The sequence below is a fragment of the Leptosomus discolor genome, chromosome 22, assembly GCF_034619465.1.
Source record: "Leptosomus discolor isolate bLepDis1 chromosome 22, bLepDis1.hap2, whole genome shotgun sequence".
In the NCBI taxonomy this organism is placed as follows: Eukaryota; Metazoa; Chordata; class Aves; order Leptosomiformes; family Leptosomidae; genus Leptosomus; species Leptosomus discolor.
The window spans coordinates 3,225,617-3,251,513 of record NC_141412.1 but is presented as its reverse complement, the minus strand read 5'-3'; the positions used below and the strand labels follow the sequence as shown (position 1 = coordinate 3,251,513).

At 49.9% G+C, this 25,897-nt stretch overlaps 2 protein-coding genes across 2 annotated transcripts; both read right to left on the bottom strand.

The window, feature by feature from the left end:
• Positions 1-12,379: 12,379 nt before the first annotated feature.
• On the bottom strand, positions 12,380-13,533 carry LOC104341978 (TLC domain-containing protein 5). The gene is made up of 2 exons (XM_009947137.1): positions 13,335-13,533; positions 12,380-12,918 (listed from the first exon to the last, which is right to left on the bottom strand). Exons 1-2 carry the CDS (start codon positions 13,531-13,533, stop codon positions 12,380-12,382), a joined length of 738 nt encoding a protein of 245 aa, XP_009945439.1.
• Positions 13,534-21,601: 8,068 nt separating this feature from the next.
• TLCD5 (TLC domain containing 5) lies at positions 21,602-22,984 on the bottom strand. Its single transcript, XM_009958719.2, has 2 exons — positions 22,789-22,984; positions 21,602-22,140 (listed from the first exon to the last, which is right to left on the bottom strand). The coding sequence occupies exons 1-2, from the start codon at positions 22,982-22,984 to the stop codon at positions 21,602-21,604; spliced, it is 735 nt and encodes a 244-aa protein (XP_009957021.2).
• Between the last annotated feature and the right edge of the window lie 2,913 nt (positions 22,985-25,897).

Here is a 25,897-nt window from a genome sequence, read left to right as displayed (position 1 = left end):
CTGCAGAGAAGCCCAGAGGCCTGAGCAAGTATCTAAAGCAAGGAACAGATTACTGCTGAGGTAGTGTAGACACCAGCAGACATTCCTGCTTATCAACTATCCTTCCTGCTCTCACCTGAACTGACCTCTCTTGGGAAGGCTACAATGCTTGACCTCATGAGAAGCAAGTGCATCCTCTACGTGGTTTTTGAGTTCAGGCTGAAGCTGTGCCCTAAACTCCTGTCACTTTTCCTGCTTTAACTTCTCACAGAGGCAGTTCCTTTTGGTGTTCCTCTCAGCACCTGTCCGTCCTGAAAGCTAAATTACAATCCCTGGTTCTTACAAAGTCAGCCTGGCAGGCTTGAAAGCAGTTGGACTTGAAATATCCCAGTTTCAAAGTTAACCCAGTTCCCTTGACAGTCAGCCACCCCAGGTACATACTGATTCCCAGAAACTCTCATTCAATCCTGCTCTCCTGATCCCGTCTGTCACTGAAGTCAGAACACAAAGTACACAAGCTCTGGCAAGAGCCTAGACTTCAGAAAAGAAAAAAAAAAAAGAAAATAAATTAAAAAAAAAGAAGTCTCATTTCATACTGACCTGTCCGTGATTGTGGACTGTGTGCCACTCATTGGAGCCTTTGGCAAGAAGTCGTATTATCCAATTTATCCAATTTACATTTTACTATTACTGCAGGAATATTAACGAGGCTTTGCCCCGCACATGCACTGAGGTTCAGGATCCAGCCTTGCTCCAGAACAGGCATGCACAGAAAACAAATTCAGTTCAAGTGCAGGAAAAAAAAAAAAAAAAATTAAAAATTCCAAAACAACTCCAAAACTCTTCTTGCAGTCACCCAGAATATCCAGACCACGGAAGTGGGGTGTGGGGGATGTTCAAGAAAAACTCCCAACACAACAAAAAAATCAACAAAACAAGCCGTTCCCCTCGATGCTCCCCTAACCCCAAAGAGGGGAAAAGTAACGCGTGCCAAGAAAGAAAATCCTCCGAAGCAACCAATCCTCACCGGTCCGGAGCTTCAGAGCGGAGGGGAACCCCCGGTGTCCGAGCAGGCAGCTGGCCAGCAGGGAAAACTTGGGGAGCGTCGGGGCGCGTGCGGCTGCTCTCGGGGCTCCCCACGCCGCCGGGGACGCACACCCCCCTCCCCGGCTCGCTCTCGGCAGGAGGGGGTGCCCGCCGGGCGCGGGGTGCCCCCCTCCGCGCCGCTGTTTACGGCCTCTGGCCCGCGGGGGGCGGGCGGCGCGCCCCGCCAGCTGCCGGTGTCCTGAGGGCCGCCGCGCAGGGGCCCATGTCCCGCTGCCGGCCCGCCCCGACCCCCCGCCCGCCGGCTCGCCCGCAGGGGGGTCGGGAAGGGCGGCCGCCCCGCCGCCTTTAGGCCCGCAGGTCCATGCCCCACCGCTCCGCCTGTCCCGCTTCGGCCCGAGCTAGAGCAGGGCGCCGCGGCCCGGCCTGCCGGCGAGGCCCCAGGCGGGCTCGGTCCGCTCGGCCGCGGAGCCGGCGGGTCTCGGCCTACGCGCGCCTCGGTCCCGGCCCGGTTCGGGGCAAAGTCCCGCAGCGAGCGCTGGAGGCGGGGCCCGCTCCTGCCGCCGCTCCGCTCCGCTCCGCTCCTCCCGGCCCGGTTCCGGCCCAGCTGCGCTGCTGCGAGGCGGGAGCGGCGCGTCCCGGCGGAGCCTGCGCCGAGCGGAGCCGGGCCGGGCCGGGCCGCCTCCGCGCTCGCCCCTCCCCCGCGCCGCCGCCACCGCCCCCTCCCCCGCGCGTTCGGGGGGCTTGTACCTCCGGGCCGCCTCACGCCCGCCCCTGCCCCTCCTGCCGTATCCTTCCGCCGGCGCTCCGCCCGCCCGCCCGACCCCTCCGCCGGCAGCAGGCCGCCCCTCCTCCCTTCCCTCCCTCAGTCCCGCGGGGCGCCGCGCCGTCCCGGCGCTTCCCGGGTGTTCTGTGCCGGTGTTTGGGTGCCGGGGGTCTTTCTCCCTTTCCCTTCGGCGCAGGGGGGGGGGGGCGGCGGGAAAGGGTTTCTCCTCACCCTCCCGCCCCCCTTGTCCCCGCTCGGGCACGGGGCTTTGCTCCTCATGCAGCCCCTTCCCTCGGGCCGAGCCCCGCCGTTCCCCCCACCCACCCGGGGGTCCCCGGGGCTCGTCTCCGGCAGGTACACGGCAGCCCCGCTGGCCTCCCCGCCCCCCCCCCCGTTAGGGCTCCCAGCGGGCCGCCGCGCCCGCCGCGGCCGCGGGGGGGGGGGGTGGGGGGGAAGGCGGGTGCCAGGCCGGGCTGCCCCGCACTCGGTGGCCCCTTGCTTCGACAGCCTCGGCCTTTTCCAGGCCAGCGGGGTGTTTCCTTCTCTTCCCATCACAACTTATTAAGTTACTCCTCCTTTGGCCTGCCGTATCGCTTCCCTCTCCGTTTCCCATCCCTTCCGGAGCTCCATCTCCAGCCATCCTCCTCCCTCCCCTCCATCCCAGCCCGCTCCTCTGTTTTGTCTTGTCACACAAGCTCTTAGGGGCAGGGAGTGTCCGTGCCTCCATTTGCACGGTATGCGGTGTGGAAAATATGACACCGAATAAACTTACAACAGAAAGAAAATAAAAAGCAAATTAAAATAGTGAGGTGGCAGGAGCCATGCAGCTCTGGGGCCCCAGATAGTCACCAGCTGACCTGTTTACTCTCCAGACTTTTCATAGCTCTGTATCATATCTTGCGTTCCCTGCATTTCCACAACACAGTTTATTAGGAATTTTTCTCACAGGTGAAGGTCAACAAAAATCCAAGATCAGAATGAGAACTAATCCCTCCCTGCACATACCTCAGCCTTCCAGAAACACTGCAGCCAAGGGCCCGTTCCCGCTCCCCTTCTCTTAACGCAAAAAAAAACTCCCTCCAATATGAAAAAGTGAGCAACAGACTGTCTATTACCATACCTACTAAGTACAGAATATTTGGACATTCAAATATCAACATGTGTGGATTTCCTGCTCCTCAGCCACAGCTCTCAATGGAAACACATCCTTGCTGCTGCATTGCTGTAACTCCCTGTGCCACCTACAACACGACTTCAGGGAGAAGTGCCTGTCTGAACTCTACACGCATTTCAGCAGCACAGCCTGTTTCTGACAATGCATGAACAGCATGAAGCAAATTGTAACAGACCAGAAGCCAAGTTCTAGGTACATTACTTCATCTCAAAATCTCATTGCCAACACAAGGGGATAAAAAAGATTCCAGCCAGGCACTCTTGTTCTCAAGCACATAGGAATAACATCTATATCCTAAAAGTTCAGGAACTTTCCACGCTACTGCGCCTTGTGTTGCCAGGAATTACAGCTCACGAGCACCACAGAGGTAGAATGGAAAGCAGGACAGCTCTCCTGCCAGGGAAGGTAGGCATTATTACCTGGCCTCCCAGCACAGAGGAACTTGTGGAACATCAGTCTTTCCTACCAAATGCCAACAGACCAAACCAATAATCTTAGTAGCTCATCCCAGTCATACTGGACATCATCCTTCTTCCCTTTAATTAGTCTTACCTTGAAACACATCTTCAAAGCCAGGACACTGGACTTGGAAAGAGTCTGGAAAACAGGCCTCTGGAAACTCAGCACCAGATACATCATTAGGAACACAGGACCATACCTTGGCTTCAAGCTGTGTTCAGGACCCTGCTGCTCTACAACATACAGCTTTTTCCTCCTTGGAGCACAGTGAGCATGAACCAGGAATCCAGGAGACTGACAGTCTGAAGAATTTGTTGTTTTGAAGAAGTTCAGTGCAAAGAGGGGAAGCATGGGATGAAATAATTTTCTACATGATACTTGACATATATACACGGGGCATTTACACTTCCTCTTTTGGTTTCCTTTTGAGGAAGACAGAGGCTTGGGAAAAAAAAAGAGGGGGAGGGGGCAGTGCAAGACATGCAGCCACGACTGCCTCTTGTTCTGCAGCTGTATGCAGAACATTGGTCAGTGGTAATGGAGTGACGGAATTCCTCTATCTATCTCTATTTATTATCTATCGATTATATATTTCTTATGTATCTCTATTGCATCTGAAAAAATGCAATGAATTCCTCCCTGCCTTTAACCTAGGGAACATCAAGTACTGTGCCCTGAGAAAGGAAAGCTCCTGGGAGACCTTCTTTTTCATGGCAGGCCCAGCATTCGCATATTTGGCTCAATGTTTGTTTATTACTTTAATTATATTTTATTGTGCAATGTCAACATAATGACAATTAGCTGGAGGAAATCCCAAAAAAATAATAAATATAGCAACGAGAAGGAAACTTATCCTCTGCTGCAGTAAATGTATGTAAACTTCAGTGGAGTGACAGTGACTAACATTTGCCAAAAATTTACTCGGTGTTGTCAAAAGAAGCATAACACAGAACTACATCAACGACAAAAAGGAAGCACAAAACCCTTATGCCACACAGTTCAGTAGATTAACTCTTGCTTGTAATGGGCTGCATTCACATTCCAATGTTTACTGCAACAATTAAAAAGAAAAAGCACTAATAAAACGTTTCCAAAGTAGACTCTGAAGCCATAATTGCTTCTCTTTTCTGCTAATGCTGATTGCATACTTAGATTAATATAGATGCCTATTCATTGTACTTCCACCTGGACAGTTTTACAGTGTAAAATCTGAGGTGGGAAAATCAATAAGCAATTACACTGTGCAGTACCAATTAAATTAATTTTTTTCAGTAGCTCTAAAGTCATCACTTAGCCTGAATTTACATATAGTACCATCATACAGAAGTGGAAACTGCGTATTAACCTCATCAGTCCATGTCTCCAGAGCAAAGCACCCATGTCCCCAACCATCTATTTTTTTACAGTCCAGAGCAGAGCTAAGGGGCTCAGGTAAGGAAGACCCTGAAGCAAAGAAGGTTGACTCCTACCAAGTATGACTTCTTACTTTGCCTTGAAGTAAAGGATGGCACAAAAGGGCCAGATCCTTGGCGGTGCTTTACACGGGGCTGCTGAGAAGGCAGGCTCGTAGGGAAAGGTTTCACCGAGGTTCCTCCTGCAGAGACCCAGGGTTCCAGCCTGGCACCCGGAGCTCGCTGAGGAGCTGTCGCCATCTGCTGGCAAAGCCTGGTGTGGCACCCCTCCACCCAAACGGTCCCCACTGGCACTTCAACGGCGAGGTCCTGCTGGGTGAACCCTCGGTCAACAACTCACCTGTGGACGGAGTGGATCTCCCGCAGACCTCAAGTGAAGAATAGATAGCTTTGTAAAACTGTGCGCTATAAGTCAGAGGTGATGGGCTATTTGCTGAGTTTTGCTTACCTCCATCATAAAAATGAAGTGGATAAACAGTCCTTTAACTTTTGCTACTTACGAGTAATCAACTTAAAACCAGTGGTAGAATGCGCCAGTATTTCGGACTGTTATTCAAACTTACCATAAATTGCTATGCCAACTGCTGCTCTGGCAAACAAACAAAACAAAAAAAAAAAAAGGAAAAAAAAAGAAGTCGGCTGCTTTTGGAAGGCAGCAGCCAACCTTTACGCCTTGCACAGCTGGAGAGGAAAGGCGCAGGGGAAACGATTCCCAAGGCCGACAGAGAAGACAGCTCATTTCCCAAGTGCGCATGTGACTCCTGGAGAATGGATAGCACCTTGACCTTGTGTCAGGACTGGGGTAAGCCTGGCTCTGCTCTCAAGCTTAGCACAACTTAAACCTTCCTGCCCTACTGATTTTTCGTAGCGCCCTGCAATTCCATCCAATCAAACTCACCTAAGCACTAACAGCTGCTGCTTAGTTCAGCATCCTTTGAGCCCAGAGAACTGCTCTGGCATGAGGTTCTTCTGAGCCAGCTGAGAACGTGTATAGGATTTCGTTATTTGCCAAGATTCTACTTTTGAGGAAGCTGAAGATAGTAATGATACCCTGAATCGAATCCAGACACGTGTCTATCTCCTTGCATTTTCCAGCCAGGTGCTGGGCTGATGCTAACCAGCTTCACTGTGACGTGGATGCAACCTGTTTCAGAAACTGATACGACCGATCCAATAGCCACTAACAGTCATCTGGCTGCAACTCTAATCTGAAAAAAACCCACAAACTTCTGCTGTGCTCCACATGGCTATGCAATTTCAAAGCCTTTTACCATCTCATACCTTCAAATAGGCACATGATTTGCTGCCTACAGAGAGGCAGCTTGTTCTGCATCCAGTTCACTGGAAATGCATACAGGGCTGGGCTATGCTTTTAAGTCGCTTGGACACAAATGCAATACTCCGCTGACTTTGTTGAGACACAGATAGCCTAATCTATCAGAGCTTCTACCGTGACAGCTTATTACAGTTCCTAAACCTGGATAATCCACATGACAGTAAGCATTTTTATAGCCCTAAGCTTTCTTTCCATATCAGCATCACTACAGAAGCAACCTTTGTAAGGACAGGCGAAGCTGCTGTACCTTCTGTCGTGAGTTTCCTTCTTGCTCTCTGCTAGAATCAATGTCATCTGGAGGGGGGATTAAAAAAAAAAAAAAAATTGAAAAGAGGTATTTTTTATTAGGGTAAAGAGATGGAGAATAACAGTATTTCTCACCACATCTGAGTATTATCAGTTACACTGAACATATCTTAACCTTCTGACGTGATACACGATTCAAACAACATCATAGCAGCATTGATGAAAACCTGTACTTTGTAACATTTGAGAAGCCACAGAAACTGACACTTTCTCCTTCCTGTACGAAATGAACTACCAATAAACCGTTCTTACTTTGCAAAAGCTTTTCCATACACCTTGATCTGTTCAGTTCCTTCTTAAAGTAATTTTCTAAAGATCTCTTATTTTGCCAACTTATCGGCTGCCAAACTCCCCCTGGAACTTGAGGGAAACAGGACGAAGCCAGCAAAAGCTAACACCTTCTCTTACATGCATTTCCTAGAGCACATATTGATGCTGACTTGGAAAGAAGAAAGTGCTGGTGTATTGGTATAACCAAAAGAGTTGCGCCTTGACCAGAAATTGCTTATGCAACACAAAGCCAATGCTGACTGATTCTCTTTTCATCTCTCAAATTTGATTTCTTTGGAAATGGCAGCAGACGTGTTATTTTACTTCCAGCCAAGCTACACAAAGTCTGCAAGTATCAGGAAAATACCCACAACTTCTATGAAGCTTAAAACTTTCTCTTATCTTTTTTTGTCCAAGAAACCGACCTGCTGACAGCACTGGTATTAGTCTAATAGCAGACTCCAAAGACTTATAATGCTATGCTTTTACATCAGAGCTTGGACTACTGTTGCAAGGGAATAAAACCTTGAATATCATAAAATTGCAATTTCCTTTAGATACAAATGAGTTCAGCTAGAAAAAAAGGGCAGAGAACTGAAAGAGGAGGTTAGTTTTATAAGCTCTACTGCAGAGCCAGCAGTAGAAGAAAAGACAGGCAGCAGGAAAGGAATGGCTTTAAAAGAAATAATGGGAAGATAAATAATGAAATTAATTGGGGGTAGGGGGACAGATTTCACTCTTCACAGCCAGAGCACATTTGCCCACTGGCTTAAGGCTAGATTCTGGCGTGTTGTTCCTTGACGACATGAAACTTGGAAGACACTTGCAGCTCTAAAGCAAAGCTTCAGAATGCTGCTGTACTTTCTTCTCTGCTTCTGGACTACCTCAGAGGTTAAACAAACTCCCAGCATAAGTTATTGCAGTCCCTGAGACCTCTTCATCACGCAGCCAGGCTGCTCGTAGAGGGTAAACAGTGCAGCATCTTTTTAGAGGGCTGAACACTACACAGCTGCTCCCCAGCCCTGGAGGATTTTGAGGTAGATTTAAGGGTTACATCCAAACAACTAAATTGGCTGAACTATTTATAGAAAACAGACTTTTGGCACGCTGGATCTCTGGCAAAATGCTGTGACCATAAGCAAGGCAGAGCAGCGACTCTTTACCAACACAACACTACAGGTCTTTCCTGAGCGTGGCTCAGCCACACAGTTTGAGAGCTGCTAGTACAGGCCGTGCAGGTCTGGGTCTGCACAGTGCCTGGTTCACAGAAGTTCTTGGTGCCTGGGTCTCTTGCTGCAATCGCTGAAAGAAATTTTTTCCTCTCCTCTTGCTTTAGGAGCATCCTTTGAAGCAAAACTTTGAAAAGGAGTGCACAACTTTCTAAATCACTTGACTAAGCTGTTCTGTGCATTGGTGGCTTTCCCAGTGCCAAGCTATTGCGTCAAGGGCAAAAGAAGCCCCTGTGCAAACAGACCTGAGCCCTGCACAACATCCTCCTGGCAGCTCACATTTCCCACAGCAGATCAAATGGCACAGTCAGTCCTGCCCAGGGACCTCTGGGGCATGAACAGAACATGATATACACAGCTCCCAGCAGCTGCACAGCCCTGCAGGTTCTCTCTGGCTCTGAATGAAGACAGCTCTCCAGTAAGCAATTACACCACAGCAGGCACATGGATGACAAACTAGCATCACTCGGACCCCAGATTAAATCCGTACCTTTGCACAGTGGTGACTTTGGCTCATCTCTACAGCAGCAAGCACCCCCACACAAGGCAACATTAAATAATGCTAAAACATACTCTCTTCCTATCGGACTTTCTGGTGAAGCAATTCCCAGGCAACAATGTTTAGTTTATAAATGAGAAGAGCTCATGGTTCATGGTGTGGAAACACAGGAGAACCTTCTCCTTCAGCATACAAGGCATGGAAAACAAAGGAGACATTTTTGCTCCATGAGTTGCCTGAAGACAGGCGCATGAAAGGCCCGGGAACAAACGCTACGGAAGAAATGCACCAGTGTTCAGCCAGTCAATAACCTGAAAGCACCTATTAGCAAACGCCAAACCGCTACATACCTCTCATGACAACCTTGCAAAGAAGAGTGGTTTCTCTGCCTGTTAACATGTCTAAGAGGCAATAATGGTGAAAACTGAGCAAGCAGTTGGCTCAGTCCATAAAAAGCACAACCCCGACCATCACTTTGTTCATTTACACTGGCAATGCCAACTCATCCAGCAATACACAATACAACTTAAGAACTGCATCCAAGGACAGAAAACAAATTCCTCATAGAATTAAATAATCTTTATTTTTATAAAACATAATAATACAAAGCATCTACACCATTCACTGGTGGAACATTAGTTACTATTACACAGTAATTCAAACACAAGTTATTTCACACTAGTTCTGCAGTTTCCTTTTACAATTTGCTCTAGCCACTACGGACTAGCCTGAGGACAGGTCCCACCATGTGCTTCACAGCTTGAAAGTTATACTACTTCTGGGTCTGTGATTCTATGCTGGAATCCACTAGACAGACTATGAGGCCCTGCTCTGGGACATCGTTGCTACCTCTACCTTATAAAGCCATTCCTAATTGTTCTTTTGGTTTTTGATGCCCTTGTTTAACTTCTAAAGCCTCAACATTGATCACAGTGCTCTACTTCTTCCAACCAAATTTCCCCCCAGTTCAAAGAAGGGGACCACTCAGCCATTAAGAGCATTATCTTTCAAAACATCTTCACACAAGGTGTTTCATAGATACCTGCAGTCACTAAGTGACATCCTTATTCACTTGGGCAAGCATGGGCTGTACAGGCTGCAACCATGCATTAAGCTGCACACCAAACCTCAGCAGAGATCAGAGTCTAAACCATCAGGGCTGCTCAGGAAACTCTTCCTGGTGGGCAAGTCAACAGCTGCACTCAGAAATGAACAGGCTTTTTTGCCTACATTTCTTCAGGACTTGCTCAGGAAAGCCCTTATTCCCTGGTTAGGCTGGCTGCTGAAACTCTTCTGGCTGCAGATTTACTGCAAGCCGTACTAGGGAAAACCCACTAGACATCCTTTCTTCAACCTGGGAGTCCACCTGAACAAGCAGCAACACGGCTGATCTTTATGTGACTTTATGTCTAGCTTACTCCTTTTGACTCCCACCCATAACCACCACCACCAGACACCTTGGACTCCTGCTTTCGTGAGGCAAGGCAGATGCTGGGAAGTGCCACGTTCAGGTGACAAAGTACTGATGACGGGTCATAGTGAGAAGTGCTTCCCTCAAAGCAACAGCATTTTGCCTTTATACGGAACAGCTTGACACGGACCACCGAGCATTCATCAAAGGTGGCTTAGTGTTAACAAATGAAAACACCCCACGAGGTAGGTAATACTGTACCCACGTAATGAAGTGGGTAAGCTGAGGCAAAAAGGCTCCTTGACATGCCTGACAGCAGCAGCAGAGCTGGGAAAGAACCAGCAAGCCCCAACTAGCCCTTCTTGCCTCCCTTCAAGGCTCAACAGTCGTATCACTGCGCTGTGCTACATGAGTCAAGTTTCCTTTTCACAACCAGCTCACCCACCAGTTGGCTCCGCTAATTTGAAGTGCTTTAGGCTCTGCAGGTCTTTGGCTGCAACAGGCATGGCTCACAGCAGAACTGGCACCTGAGCTGCACTGGAGGCCTGGTGCTGAGGCTCAAAATAAATGATCATAATAATGACAGCAATAACAAAGGAACAGCACTGAAATAAACACCAGAAGCTGCCAGCTGGGGGACAGTTTTTCCCTGCAAAAAGAACCAGGTAAGTAATGCTTTTTTTCTCTCCCAGTCAGGTACACTTTTTTGCTTAAAAAAAGGGGCAGATTCCATGCCTCTCACTTCTTTGTTAGGCTGTAAATAAGTCTCTCTTACTCTATAAATGCCCACTTTTATAAAGTGACCCAGATTCAGTCAGGGAGACAGAAGCAAATTCAAAGCCCAAGGGTCAAGGCATCAATTCAGATGAAGGAGAGCCTGGCTTGCACAGGGCGGAGGACAGATTTGAAGCTGGGTAGCTCTTCGCGACTGCATTTTGAAGATGCACGTTGGCCACTCTTCAACCAGAAATCCCAGTTTGGATCTGAGGAAACACTCTTGTCGAAACTGGTATCTCTGGTCCTGGGGAAAAACATCAATGCTTGTTTCAAGCATTTTTCAATCATTTTTCCATAGAGCTTCCAGATATTCACCTCCAGTACCCCACTATCCCCAAACACTGTGGCAGACTGGGTTCAGATACACCGATCTGAATCTGGGATGACACTTTCAAGGGCAACAGAAATACACAGCCTTCTCTACAGATCAGGTTCTGGCCCCTGTGCCCTTTAGACTGCCAAAACCGGCAAGTACAGATTGTTTGCAGATTGCTGCAGTAAAACACTCTGCCTTTACTGTTCTTATTTTTAAGTTAGTTACAGCTTGGGAAAGGTATTTGACAATCCCAAGGCATGCCATTTGGTCTCAGGCTGGCTCCACACTATGCCTGCATTTGGGCCAAGAAGCACAGCAGAGGGAATTTTGCCATTCTGGAGACAAATCAGTGTTTGGTCCATCACCCAGAAAACCACTTACTGGCAAGTCCTGATGGGGCTTCTCATAACAGAGAGTATCGGTCACTCAAGGAGCTAAAAGCAGTTCTTCGAGGGGGTGGGCAGAGTTTTAAGAGTCAGGGATGAAGAACAGGGAAAAAGTCAGAAAAGCATTTCACATTCAGGGCTGTGTCTTTGGGTGTATTCACAGAGCACCTAGTTCTGCAAGGCGCCAGTGCTGACTAGAGCTTCTGGACACTACTGAAAAATAAGTTATCAATATGTTATTAAATAAGTTATTAAAAGGAATTAGAGAGGGTAGGAAACAACGACCTACCTAAAATTCTATTCTTTCTAGAGTCACACTCTATCTAGCTCAACTACCAAAATCGTTTCTCCCAAAGGAAACATAGGGTTAACGAACAAAGTGCAGGTAACAACCATCATTTTGTATTTATATAGCACCTCTCAAGTAAAGATCTGAAAGTGCATAACACGGATGGATCAGCTCCATCACCCCCAATTCACAGATGGGGAAATTAGGCACAGAGTTAGTTACGTGACTTGCCCAAGGTCACATAACGAGTTGGTGTAATTGCCAGGAATCCCAACTCTGATGAAACACTAGAACACGCTTCTTCCTAACAGTATGAAGAGTCACTCTAGCTGTCTAGACTGTACAGGACACTAAGTATGAAGATCTAGTGTTATTTTCTCCTCTCTTCCAAGATTCTACCAGTGCTGGAGGAGTTAGCTACTAACATTACTATTTACACCTGCACTGCCGGACTAGTTATGTTCAGTCTGTAAAATCAGCCCTTCTTTCACTCATACCATTTAGCATATGCTTACGTACACACTGAGCCAGCCTCTGCCAGGCCAAACGCTGCAGGTCCATCGAATCCATGGCATAGCTCCATGGATTTCAGTGGAGTTATGCCAGGGATAAATTTGGCTCCAGAATTGCTAACATGTGTTGGCTTCTCTCCCGACAGTGGCATTTCAGGGACAATCCCCTCCTTCCCAGACTGTGAACTCGAGGAAGTCTTTATTCAGCATCCAGTCAGTGGTTTTTCAGATGTCCATTAGTTTGCAAACATAACTCATCAGTCCTGTGACTCCTCCAAGCGTGGTACTTCTTCAGGCTCTTCCTCCTAGCGAAGCGACAGATGCTGACCATGAAAACCCAGGAGACAGCGTACATGATGACACCACCCAGCTTAATGTACCACCTGGGTTTGGGAGAAGCAAGCTCACAGTACATCAGCCAGGCCCCCACACCAATCCGCACCCCAGTGAAGAGGACCACAAAGAAGAAATCCACCACATCGCCTGTGAAACTGTGGTAACATCCCATCTCCTTCAGGAACCAGCGGGCCTGCAGCAGCGGGTTAGTGATCTCACTACCAAAGATGACGGCATTGACCTCCGCAGCTGACTCCCCAAGTGCCAGTGATGCTGTGATGCCCAAGATGCTCACCAGATGGTGGGCCAGCATCAAGGCACCCTCTGTCTGGAAGTACACACACCAACAAAGGTCGAAGAGGAAGTAGCTCAAGCTAAGGCACAGCACATGTACCTGAAGAGTTGTGTTTGGTGATCCTGAAACACAAAGACATCGACAGAGCTTTAAAGCACGGAGGCAACAAGCAGGCAGGATCCAAGACAGGGAAGGGGTATTCACCTTCAGCACTGGAAGGCTGGTATTAGTTTGCACTCAACTCAGCTGGAGAAGTCAGACAAGTCACAACACTAGAGCTGTCAGTCTAACAGCTGCGCACACGTAACGGCCACACAACGTGATCACACACTCCGCCAGGCTGCAGCTGGGGAGAGCCATTACAGTAGCAAACTACAGTACCAGTCTCTCCATTGCTCTAGTACTTTCCACCACAAAGCAGCTCAGATATCATTACAGTTATCATTCCTCAAGTGGGCTGGATACTGAGGTGGTAAGAGAACCCCACTTTGTGCCACCACCCATTGGAGGACTTGGGACCCCAACTTTCATTACTTACCCGGGTGACTCAAAGGCCAGGGACCATCAATAAAGCCAATGTAAGCAGAAAGACAGGTAGCAAGGATGCCATGGGTCAGCGTGACCAGCCTGCAGCTCCATTCATAACTCCGGTGCTTGTAGCGATGGCAGAACCAAGCGTAGAGAGAGAGCCAGGCAAGCAGACTGCAGGCTACGCGCAGAGGCAGGGGGAACAGCATCCTGTCACAGGAACGGAAAGACAAAATGCATCAGAAGGTCTAGCCTTCAGCAGTGCTGGCACAACCCAGTGCAGCATTTCACCTGTAACCATCTCAGCACTGAGTGCACTACAGTGCTGTTTCCTGATAGTATTGCTTGCTCCTGACAAATTTTTTTATGCAGAGGAACTGCAGTTCCTCTGGGGAAAGGCTTACATCAAAGAAGTGTATCATTGAGAATTAGGGCAGATTCACCATGTGGCCACCAGCACACAGACCCCCACCAGTGTCACCTCAGTTGTGGGAAGAGTCATTGAAAGCAATGACCTGGTAAGGCAGCAAGTTCCGAGCCTGGCTGAACAGAAAACATACCACAACTTGGTAAAACACCTCAGAGGACTTCTCCAACCAGTCTATGATGCAGGATTTGCTGGAATATGTTAGTGCTCATCTGCACTGCCTGAAGGACAGGCTGAGGAGCGCCACATCAAGCAATAAGGCTTTGATCCAGAGCTATGCCTGCCCCTTCGTTTTAGTTCCCTGCCTATATATCTGCATCTGACTGGTCTGCTTGTGTTGCCCCACCTGACCTACTCATCCTGTCATGCTGTTTGCTAGCTTGATTCCTCCCCTCCTGAAAGAAAAAAACCCAAGAAAACCCCAGAACCACACAGTCTCTTGCTAGGTCCACTGCTAATCAATCTTACCAGTGGCCAACTGCAAGTCAGTCAAGAGAAACACAAAGGCATTGCCATCTTCTCCCACGACTGAATTTTAACCTTTCAGCACTAACACATTTCCAGGACAATTCGGGGGGAAAAAAAACCCAACCAACCAAACAAACAAACAAAAAAACCACTGTAAAATCCCCTTGTCCTCCCCAGGAAAACTTCCAGTGGAACAACATATAGGTCAAGCTTCTCAATGAGCATGCGAGAACAAAGGTCAGATTAGAGCAGCAGCAAACGGTGATCGGATAAAGCAGCCCAGCACCTTTGGGAGCAGCCAAGTACCCACAGCCAGTCCCTTTCCTACCCCTGGCTGCACTCCACGAGTGCCCCCCGCTTGCCTCACATTTTCCCTGGGCAAGGCACTGGATGCTCCCTCCTCTTCAGTTCTAAGAGGAGTGAGACAAGGTGAGAACCACTTAACTTCCCTAACTGCAGACTTCATTTCACCTTTTCTGTTACCAAGACCTCCAAATCTTTTTGATGCAAAAGGATTAGAATCTATGCCCATGAAGATTTTTTTCAGCAGTATTTCTTTTACACACCTTCCCTCACTCACTGTGCAATACAGAATCTCTCAAACAAGCAAAAGACATATTGCCAGAACAAAATTACAGTGCATAAACATCTGTGGAGGACACTGCTCTTCTCGCTAAAAGCCCCCCAAATACACAATACTCTTAATATTTACACCTCCTTCATATTTATAATACCTTTCCATGAAATAGAAGATGCGTCTCATTACTCCTGAGCATTCAGGGAAGTGCATCAAAAGAAGCCGAGTCACGCTCTGGGATACGTGCGTTTCCAAGCTGTGTAACAGCAAAAGCACCACTGGTCCTGCCAGTACCTGCTGACCGGCTCACTGAGGGCTTCAGAACACCAAAAGGACTACATGTGATGAGGAGTCTGAGTTGCAATGCTCAACCTTCCTGTTTGGCCTGTTGCAAATATTACTAGGAATGACTTAGGAGGCTGGGTAAACAAAACCATTATGCTATAATAGGCCTTGGGAACATGGGAAGTGAAATGAGGATGTGATTCACTGCTCTGATGAGGGGTTTCCATTGACATCCCTGGTACCTGAAATCGGTATACATTTAGAGTCAGCGCAGGTAAGGCAGGAAGAACTGTGATGTGTAGAAGGAAGAGGAATGACCTTTTAAACATTTTGAGGTGTTTTCCACACCTACTCATGAAAAGATGTTTCCCCATCCCCTGCAAAGACAGAAGCCGGCTATCTTCCAGCTGTACATCAGAGCTCAACATTTGTCATTAGCATAGAGAATACATATTGCAACTGTGAACTATGCCTGTCCCCACACACTGGAAAGGTCAATATCCTTTAAAAACATCCGTAGTTATAATAATTCGTACCACCAGTTGCAATCGGGTCACAAGCGAAAGCAGGCTCTACGATAACTACATGTGCCTAAAAACCTGGTCCAGAACAGCCCTGCTCTCTCCAGAAGAGATTAAAAACCAGATGGGCACCCCCACCAAAGCACCGTTATCTTTTTTTTTTTTTTTTTTCCTTGTTGGTACAAACGAGAGAACAGAGGAGCCCAGAGAGACCGAACAACGCGCCCCGCACCACGGACACAGCCTGCCAGCCGACCCGAGCCCGCCCGCGGCCAGCAGCCTTCCTCCCCGGGATGCTGCCGCCCCCGCACCCGCCCCGGGGCCTCCCCCCCCCGCCCGCGGGCCTGGCGACGAACCGGCCCCGCTCTCCTCCAGCGCCTCCCGGCCAGCGGGGCCGGGCCCCGGCCGCCGCCCGCGGGGGAAGCTGCGCGCCCCGAGGCGCGGGCACGGCCGGCGAGCGCCCGGCGGCCGCAGGCCCAGGCCCTTCCCCTCGCCGCGGCTCCCGCAGCCCTCCCGGGGCCTCCCCGGCTCCCCGCACCCACCTGGAGGGACGCGGCTGCTGGCGCCGGCCCGGCGCCGCGCCTCCGCCGCCCCCCGGCGCCCGGGAAGAGGAAGCGGCGGCGGCGGCGATCGGCCGGCGGCCGAGGGGCACCTGCTGGCGGGGAGGAGGGACGGCAAGGGCCGCGGGAAGGCGAGGCCGGGCAGCGGGCCCCCCCCCGGCGCCGCCGCGGCCCCGCTGCGCATCCCTCCCGCGCCCAGCCGAGAGGCCGCCGGCCTCCGGGGCTGGCCCCGGCCGCCGTAAGCCGTCTGCAGGCGCGCCGGTCGGGCGGGGAGGGCCTCGGTTCGATGCCCCACAGGTTGTTGCTCCCAGAACAAGAGGCCGGTCACGTTCGCAGCGGGCACGCACGCCGCACACAAGAGCATCGCTTTAGCCTGCGGGCACGGGAAACCCGTCCCACGCACCCACGACCCGCTTCAATCATCTCCCGTGTCTGACAGATAAACACGCGTGACCACACGGCTGCCGGCAGACGCCGGCTTGCTTTGCCCACACCCAGGCAGCGCCTGATGCGAACCGACTCTTCCACAAACCTTGCAGAGCTGTGTCGGTATAGCACCAGCTTCGAGGTAACGTACCCCGCGGGGTGTATCACCCAGGCACAGCGCAGAGCATGCAGCTTCAGCAAGTTGGGAAAGCACACGGCCCTGCCCTAAACATACACTCTCATCCAGTGCTTATGCAGCAGTTACAAAGCCCAGCAATTTCTTCTCACTACAAGCATTCAGTGCTAAACCATATCTTTTCTCTCTCCTGCATGAGTAGCGAAATCCAGAGCTTATGCAGGACACCTGAAGTAGCTTACAAAAATGTTCCTCCAACCAACACACTCTTGTTGTAAGTTGCAATCAAAACAATCTCTCACACCCAGAAACAGGCTTCCCCCCCCCCCCCTTCATCCTGTCAAGTGCTACCTTTCGAAATACAGATGGGGGAGTGGCTCGTCCTGCCTCTTACAGCACTTGTAACAAGCCTGTTTTCAACTGGGTATCTGTCTTTTCCAGGTCTGGCCAGGCACACGTTCTTATTGCTACAAGATGTTCATCCTTCATCCATTTCAACACTACATCCTCACTAGCACTAATAGTGCATTTGCTTGTCTGAGAAATCTTAGGTCTCATCTCAAAGGTGGTTTCCTCCACCTTTGCTGGACCAGGGACCAGCCCCCCTCCAATAACCTCAACGACAACTGAGATGGAGTTGTTCTAATATTTAGCTTAGGCTAAAGAAGAGTGTTGACAGAAAGCACACGGTAAATGTTGACTCACAGCACAGAAACTGAGCAGCCAGGAAGAATAACAGAGATGGTCACTGAAGAGCACTCTGGAAGTCCTAACAGGGGAAGGACCACTTAATGCCTGAGGCAGAACACAGAGGAGTTGTAGGGTTTTTCGTTCTAGATCACACAATGTGCAAAATTTGCATCCAGTGAGATGCAAGGTGGCAAGTTAAATCATCTCCCAGTGGATTTTACCAGAAGTTAGGTGCAGCTTATACGCTCATTTTCTTGTTTGCTTTGTGCAGAATCAGCCATTTAAATAGGCAGGCTGAGTTGCACTGGCTTATTTTGCCTGCAGATGAATAGCATTCAGCAAAACAGCTCAGGACAGGAACCTCTGCTAACAGTTATTTGCACACTACTACCCATTTTAGTATAGCTACACCCTCCCTCAGCAGTACGTACTTTCTCCTTGTCTTCTTTCTGTACCTATTCTAACCAGAGCTTACAACACTGAAAGGGGCACAGATCATACTAGCTTGCCAACACTGGGAAACATCTTGTCCAAAAAGAAATTGGAAATATACAAGAACTAGCAATGCACAAGAGTCCAACAGCCTTCCTCAGTGATAGGCCAAGACTGATTATTGCTTTTTGTGACTGTGAAAGCCCTCAGGGATATTTTACAGATAAAAGTCAGACACCTGTATTAAAAATCACATTTGTTGAAATGTTAGCAAATAAGAAATCCAATGGGATGGATATTGAGGGTGGAGCCAGATGCTTTTCTAGCATCACATTAGAGGGTTTAACACTAAAACTATCCTTAGATGAGACATGATGTATAACCACCTGAGGGCACTACCTTGGCTTCAGATCTCACAGGGTAACTACCACCAGTTCTGTTTTGCATGCAAGCAAGCGGGGTGCACTGGGTTCCAGCCCCTCAGCTGAAGAGAGTTTTCTTGTGGGAAGTCAAGCCCAGACCCACTTCCACTCCAGACAGCAGAGTCCTGGCCCATCGTATCAGGTTCTCAGCTGGGAACAGCCACTCAGCAGGGGCTTAGGTCATCTCATAACACCACAGGTTTTCTCACACTTTCACTTGCTTCTCCAAAGATAGCACAGACAAACCACCTTGCAACTCAAGCCTCTGCATTGATCATTCCTAGGGTGAAACACAGCAACAAAGGCATTGGTGCTGCAGAGAAAAAAAAGGCACCCGCAACATAGGCCATGACCAGAATTTAACTTACCCTGTGTCATGGTTTGAGCCTACCCAGCTGGCTTCAAAAGCACCATGCAGCCACTCACTCACCCCCACCCCATCCCCTGAGGGATGTGGAGGAGAAAACACAACCAAAAAGGCTTGAGGATCGAGACAAAGGACAGGGAAGGCTCGCTCACCAGTTATGGTCCTGGGCAAAAGACAGACTCAACTTGGGGATAACAACACACATTTAATACAAAACAACCACACCATCAAGGAAAATGAGAGATATAACCATGTCTTAAATACAACACACCTCCCCGCCCCCCCCCCCCCCCCCCCCCCCCGGTCTCCCTGGGCTCACCTCTGCTCCCTCCCTCTTCCCCCCCAGCAGCGCAGGGGCAGGGAACGGGGGTTACAGTCTGTCTGACACAAGATGTCTCCACTGCTCCTTCCCCCTCAGGGAGAGGGCTCCTCCCAGCTCTCCCCTGCCCCACCGTGGGGTCCCCCTCAGGCAGACAGTCCTCCACCAGCTCCCCCAACATGAGTCCTTCCCACAGGGCTGCAGCTCCCCAGAGCTGCCCCAGCGCAGGTCCCTCCCGGGGCTGCACAGGCTGCTCCAGTGCAGAATCATGGTCTGCTTCAGGCTCAGACCCCTCCGCAGGCTAGAGGCCAACCTCTGGGCCACCGCTGATCTCCATGCTTGGCAGGGGCTCAACCTGACACCCCACCATGGGCCACAGGGGAATCTTTCCACCGGCACAGCTCCCCCTCTCCTTCCTCACTGCTCTGGCTGTCTGCATGGTTGTCCCTCTCCCATCCCCCTTCGCTCACCAACACAAACAGAACAAGGAGACACAATCAACAGCTTCATTCACTCTTAAATAGTTATTGGCAGAGGTGCCCTTGTTCTGGCCTTGCCTACAGCCAGGAGGAGCTTCTCCAAGCCTTTTACAGGAGCCACCTCTGTAGCTACCTGGCCCCGCTAACCAAAACCGTGCCAAAACCCTGCCAGCCACCAAACCACCACACCCCGTGACCTTGTGTCCATCAAGAGCAAACACCTCCGTTTAAAGGCCCATTGTTAAGCTCCCTGTGACATTGACCATGACTCATTGGCAAGGCAGGTCATGGGTACATTAGCCACAGATCTGAGCTTCAGCTGACCTTCATCTGACCTTCACACCTCAAGCCTGAGCCCCAGAGCACATGGCTCAGTCTGTGCTTGTTCTCCCACCAGCTCACTCCTTCCTGAACTGCACAGAGGACATAAGCTAGAACTTTGTCAGCAACTACTAGCCTTAGCATGCTTACACTACCCTCAAGCCTGTTTTCCTCAGTATTAACTTCAGTTGCCTCCTTAAGACCCAGAATAAAAGAACATTACAGCAATTTTTTTTTTTTTAAAAAAAAGGGCATAACTTTATTAGAAGTCTCATCACTCATAGAAGTTTTTGGAAGAGCACAGTGACTCTTGCCAGAGTTCACACCTCACAGCCAGGCCCCTCAGAGCCATGCTGGCAACCTACCAGGAATGCAAGGCTCCTGTTTCTATAAACATACTAGGCTGCTAAGTTGCCTGGATTCACAGCTGCAATGCATTCAGAGGGCATGTCAAAAGTTAGGCTATTTCATGTCATTTTTAATCTCTCCAAACACCTTATTCTAACCACCAGCCAAGGCAGGTGTCTGCCCCAAACAGTGCCAAAGTTAGTGAGACAAGAGGCATGGAGGAGCTAGTAAGGCTGCATCACCACAGCAGCTGTATTCCTAGTAGTGACACCTCACTTGAGCAACAACCACATGGGCTGTTTCAAGGGCTCTTTAGCTCCATCAAGAAGCTCCTCTGAACAAGGTCTTTGAACAGAAGGAAAGGCAACCAGCCTTGCTAAGCCTGAGGGCAACACAAGGCCATTTGTTTCTCAGCTGTAAGCAAGGCTTTTATGGGACAGTAAATCTGAACTGCAGCCTTAAACAGAGGGAAATTCACATTAAAACCCCAGGGGAAATGTCAGAACACAATTTTGAGAGGTAAAGAAAACAAGAGAACTGGTCCATACTCCAAGACCTGCTGGTATGGAGCACATGTTACACTGAGATTTGCCTAAACATTACTGTCACCCCTGAAAATACAGTTGCATACTAGACTTGTTAGCCATGCATTCAGCTTAAGTGGCTTGTCAATGAGCCCAGAACAGAAAGCGCATTCAGACAAAGCTCTTATCACCTCTCACCCACAAAATGCCTGATTTGTTGGTTTGTTGTTTTGTTTGTTTGTTGGTTTTTTTTTCCAAAACAATCCAAGGCTAGGTGAATACCTGCTTACAGAGTTTATTGGCACAAGTCTAATGCTTGATTTGTTTGCAGGGGCCTGAGTCAATCCCAGTGAAGTCATACTGCTCCAAGTATTTAAAAAAAAAAAAAGAAATGTATCATTAAAAACAATGAGGTAAAACATTGCCTCACCTCAGGTACCATCACTTCACACACTCAAAGGACAATTCTACTATACCCCTGCAAGCACCTGAATCTTGTTCAGAGGCTTTCAGAGTACTTCAGTCAAGCATATTGTCTGACTCCAGGATTAAGGCAGAGTGAGGCTCAGTAAATCTTTGCTAGGCCACACCTCTACCCAGTCCCACTGGCAGGAAGATGGGATTTTTCAGGTTTGATTTTTACACTGTAAAAATAATTCTACTTCCAAAATGACTACAGAACATACAGACTGTGCAATTATTGGTTGCAGACTGAATAGGTATGGCCTTGCCTCCCTCCTTGAGGCTGTACCACTGCTGGAGAAGTCAAGGAATCAGAGTTCAGTAGACATGACAGGTTCCTCAGATTTCCACTCAATCTTCTCTTCCATCAGCCTTCCTGTGCTCCTTCATCTCCAGGGGTAGCAGAGCAGCACCCATGCCAGAAAGTCAATTCCACATCTCTTTTAGGAGGTTTCACAGGAATAGGCTTCAGTAGCCAGGACTGTAGCCCAAGGGACTGTCATCCACAGCCCATTAATGAGCTCTCAAGTGCCCATTAGTTTTCACAGGTGCATTCATAATCCTCAGGCTTCTCCAGGAACAGTATTTTTTCAGCATTTTCCTCCTGACAAAGCGGCAGATTTCAACCATGAACCCCAAAGATACAACGTACATGGCCAGGCCTCCAGCCTTGAGGAGCCAGCTGGGATCGGGGGATGTCACCATCGCATACATGATCAAAGCTCCTCCCCCGATTCGCAGCACCAGGAAGAGGAACACAAAGAAGAAATCCACCACCTCTCCCAGGAAAGTGTGGTAACGTCCCATTTCCCGCAGAAACCAGCGGGTCTGGAGCAGTGGGTTGGTGATCTCGCTAACAAATACAACAGCATTGACTTCTGTAGCAGACTTTCCAAGCCCCAGCACCATGATCATGCCACAGATGCTCAGCGTGTGATGGAACAGCATTAGGTCCCCCTCTGTCTGGAAATATAGGCACCAGCCCAGGTCAAAGATAAAATAACCCAAGGTCAGGGACAGCACATGGATCTGAAGAGATGTGTTTGGAGAACCTGAAATGAAAGACGTACGTAAGCCTGGGGTCTTATTTGAGGCATTGTTCTACAACATGGAGCAATACAGGTTGTGAGTATGCCCCTTTCCTCCTTACTTTCCAGCCTTATTCTATGGGCCAAGTCCCAGCCTGGAAGCTTGGATGTCTGGTTCTGCTCTCCTTTTACACTTCAGCCTGCCTAGCGCACCCTCCCATTCTGCCACACTTCTGTTCCTCTTTTTCTCTCCACTCTTTTAGAAAGTAGGGGTGGAAAGCTTGACACCCCCCCCAGCAAAACTGTTTGAGATTTAATGATAGAAAACAGCAAACAAAACACCACAGCCAAATGCCAGGAGTTATTACATCCTTAAAGATGCGAACAGCACTTAGTCTATTCTCAACATATTGATAGACCTAATGCTGCAATAAGCTGCCTGCCTGAAAACTTTGAATATGTACACTGATAAAAAACACCAACAAAATATTAAGAGTAAGAAATGATAAGGGCTGGAGAAGAAGCAAGGGAGTTAAATAAAATCCTGTCCCAAAAACATACACATAAGAGAGCAGACAACTGAAGGAATCAGCCCTGCACTCCACCTGTAACAGAACCAGGGATGTCTGCACTGCATGACAAGGACGTGTGTCAGGGTGACTCCAAACATACCTGCATGGGTCAGAGGCCAGGGGCCATCGAAGAGAGCAACATAACCAGAGAGGCAGGTGACAATCACCCCATGTAGCAGGGTGACCAAGCGACAGCTCCACTCATAGGAACGCTGCTTGTTCCAGTGGCAGAAGCAGGCATACAGAAACAGCCAGGAAACAAGGCTGCAGGTCACCTCGAGAACGATGGAAACCATCCTGCTGAACAGAGAGCGAGGACATTACGAGCACAGCAGCCCTTACGGCAAGGGGCGTTCCTCCAGACTACCTGCCTCAGTATCCACCCCAGCCCATCCACGGAAATCCCAAAGGGAAAAAAAAAAACCAAAAAACCCCAACCAAACAAACAAAAAAAAAAACCAAAGCAAAGAACCAAACCCAAAAGACACACAAGGAAAACAAACCAAGCAAACCAAACCACCACACCAAAACACACCTTGTGCCCTTCCCATACTGCTCTCCTCAGGCCTGCCGTAGCACCACCTCCCCGCAAAGCCCCTCCTCGTCACCACGGCCCTAACGTGCTCGGGGAAAGACAAGACCCCAGCACCCCCCGACCCAAAGCGCCTCAGCCCTCCCTGGCCGCCGCTCGCTCTCGGATGCCGGTGGACAGAGCGGCGAGGGGCCGGGACCCCCGGGAGGACCGGGACCCCCCTTCCCCAGCGCGGCACGGGGCTGGGGGCAGAACAGGCGCCCCCTCCCCGCCCGCTCCTTACCCCGGCCCGGCCGCCGCTGCCGCCTGCCCCTCTCCGGCTGTGAGCGCCCGGGACGGGCCGCCGGGCTGCGGTGCTGCCCGCGGAGGGAGGCGGTGCCACCGCGCACCGGGAGGCTTTTATCTTCCCTCCCTCCCCGCCCCCGGCTCCGGCCGGGGCAGCTCCTGCCGGGGAGGGTCTCCCCGCCCCGCCGCAGCTCTCCGCGCCCCCGGAGGCGGCTCCCCCCGCCCCGAGCCCCCGCTGGGCAGCTCCTGCTCCTCCGCCCCCCCCCCTCCCTCCGCGTTTGCGCTGCCCCGCGTACCTACCGCGGAGGGGAAAAGGGATGCGAGCAGCACGGCTGCGGGGCACGGGGGAGGGCACACTGTGCGGGGAAGGGGAGAAATAAGGACTGTGAGAGTCTGTCCCAAAGTGTTCCCAGACTTTAATTTGGCTGCATGTTTTTCTCCCTGATGAAGGTGAATAAAGTGGAGAATAAAGCTGAATCAGGCAAGAGGGGAGGTGCTTTTGTCCTCTTGTTGTTGTTGAGTTTTTAAGAAGTGTCCTCTTTCAAGTTTTGTACTTGGTTTTGAAAACAGAGGCTGGGTAGGTGGGCTTACGATGCCCTCACCTTGGTGGTGTCCTGTGCTGACCGCGTGGAGGGGAGGCTGAGACAAGGGTCAGCAAGTTTGGGACTGCTTGGGTCCAGAGCTGGGGAGTGGTGTGGGATGCGCGGGGAGATGTGACACAGAACAGGCAGAACAGGACGAGTGAGCGTGGAGCTGAGCTGGGGCCCAGCACCAGGGCCAGGCAGAGGCAGGAGTGAGTAACCAGGAAAGGGCCTGCTTTCCTCCCAGCCCTGACAGCCAACTCGGTGTCAGTGCCATGTAGTTTCTGTTCATTCAACTTGCTTTAAAAACTGTCTAAAGGAGGTTGGGAGTCCCACACAACCAAACCTTCCCTACAGCCAAAGAGCTCTACGCTGGAAGTGAAACCAATCAAACAGACCACGAGAGGCCTCAGCTATGGTCGCTTAGGTCTGTTGTGTGTGCTGCACTCCATAGGATGTTTCTCTGTTCTATAAAAGCTCTGGTAACATGTTAAAGTATGCTTCTAGTTGGATTGTAGGTTATAGGTTGCTCTTATATTTGAGCTAATACTTCCTGATTTTTCTCTCCTTTACCAGCATTTTGGCCCCTGCTCTGAAGCAAGCCCACAGGCTGGGCAGGCAGGGACACCCCAGCATGGAGAAACGGGGTCCCACTGCAGCTCTCTGCTGGCATCTGTAAAGGTGGGCCTGAATTTAAGCTCAGCTACTCAAGGCGTTGTATTGGAGTGTTAGGATCTATGCTAATTCTACCAGGACTGTAAGTCCCAAGGCTGTGAACATCAGGAATGATGAGGGCACTTGATGGGATCCTTTGGACACTTAGAAATGCTCTAAGTCTCCCTTCAGGCCACAGGAAAAGCTGGGAAGGGCAAGGAACAGAGCCCTGTTCTCCCAGCTTGCACTCGCTCTCCTCACAGACAGAAAGCAGAGAAGGAAAGAGAGAAGAACAAAAAATAAAGAAATTAAATACCAACAGCAAATTGTTAATTTTCAAGCCCTTCCCAGTCTTGCTTGAACTTGGGCACTGCTAAACATTATGGATGTACCCCACCTCCTACCCGGTCTGCACACTTGCTTAAGAGCTCTGGAGTTGCTACAGCTGAAAAGCAGAAAGGCGACCTTGATGTGCATCTCCTACATGCAGAGAGGAAAGTCGGGAGCATTTGTCCATTTTATATTCTGAGGATGCCAGGTCAGTTATCTCTGGCTGAGAACAGCAGATACTGGAGAGAGAGGTGTACCTACAGACAGACCATAACTTCCAAAGGCATAACTTGTCCTTTATTTGATTTTGGAGCTGCGTAGGGGCTGACTTATTTTTCCAGAGAGCTTGTGAATCATCAAACGGCAGATAAAATAGAAGATGAATGGGGTTGCACCCATTATACTCACAAGCGATAGCGATGGGCCCCACGGAGGTGTGTTTGGACAGCGAGTCAGCTGACAGCTGGCTCTCCACTCGCACCTGGGATGCACATAACTGATGCTTCAGGTGGAGAGGCAGAAGAGCTCTTCTCCTCAAGAGAAGAATAGGGACAGAGAGTGTGGAGACTGTTCAGGCACAAGGGCTGCTTTGGTAGCAGATCAGGTTGTTCAAGGAGATTACATGAGTCCTTATGGACACTGTGAGGCACATCTGCTTGTGAGCAATTGCTCCCTGCATTGTTTATTTATGACTTTGGGAGGTGACTCTTAGTCTTGGAAAGCTGGAATTTCCTGATCTGTATATTTTTCATCACTCGTGTGAGACTGGAAGTATTCCTAGAAGACAGGGGGATGAAGACCTTTCCCTTCCAACTGTAGCTTCTTGT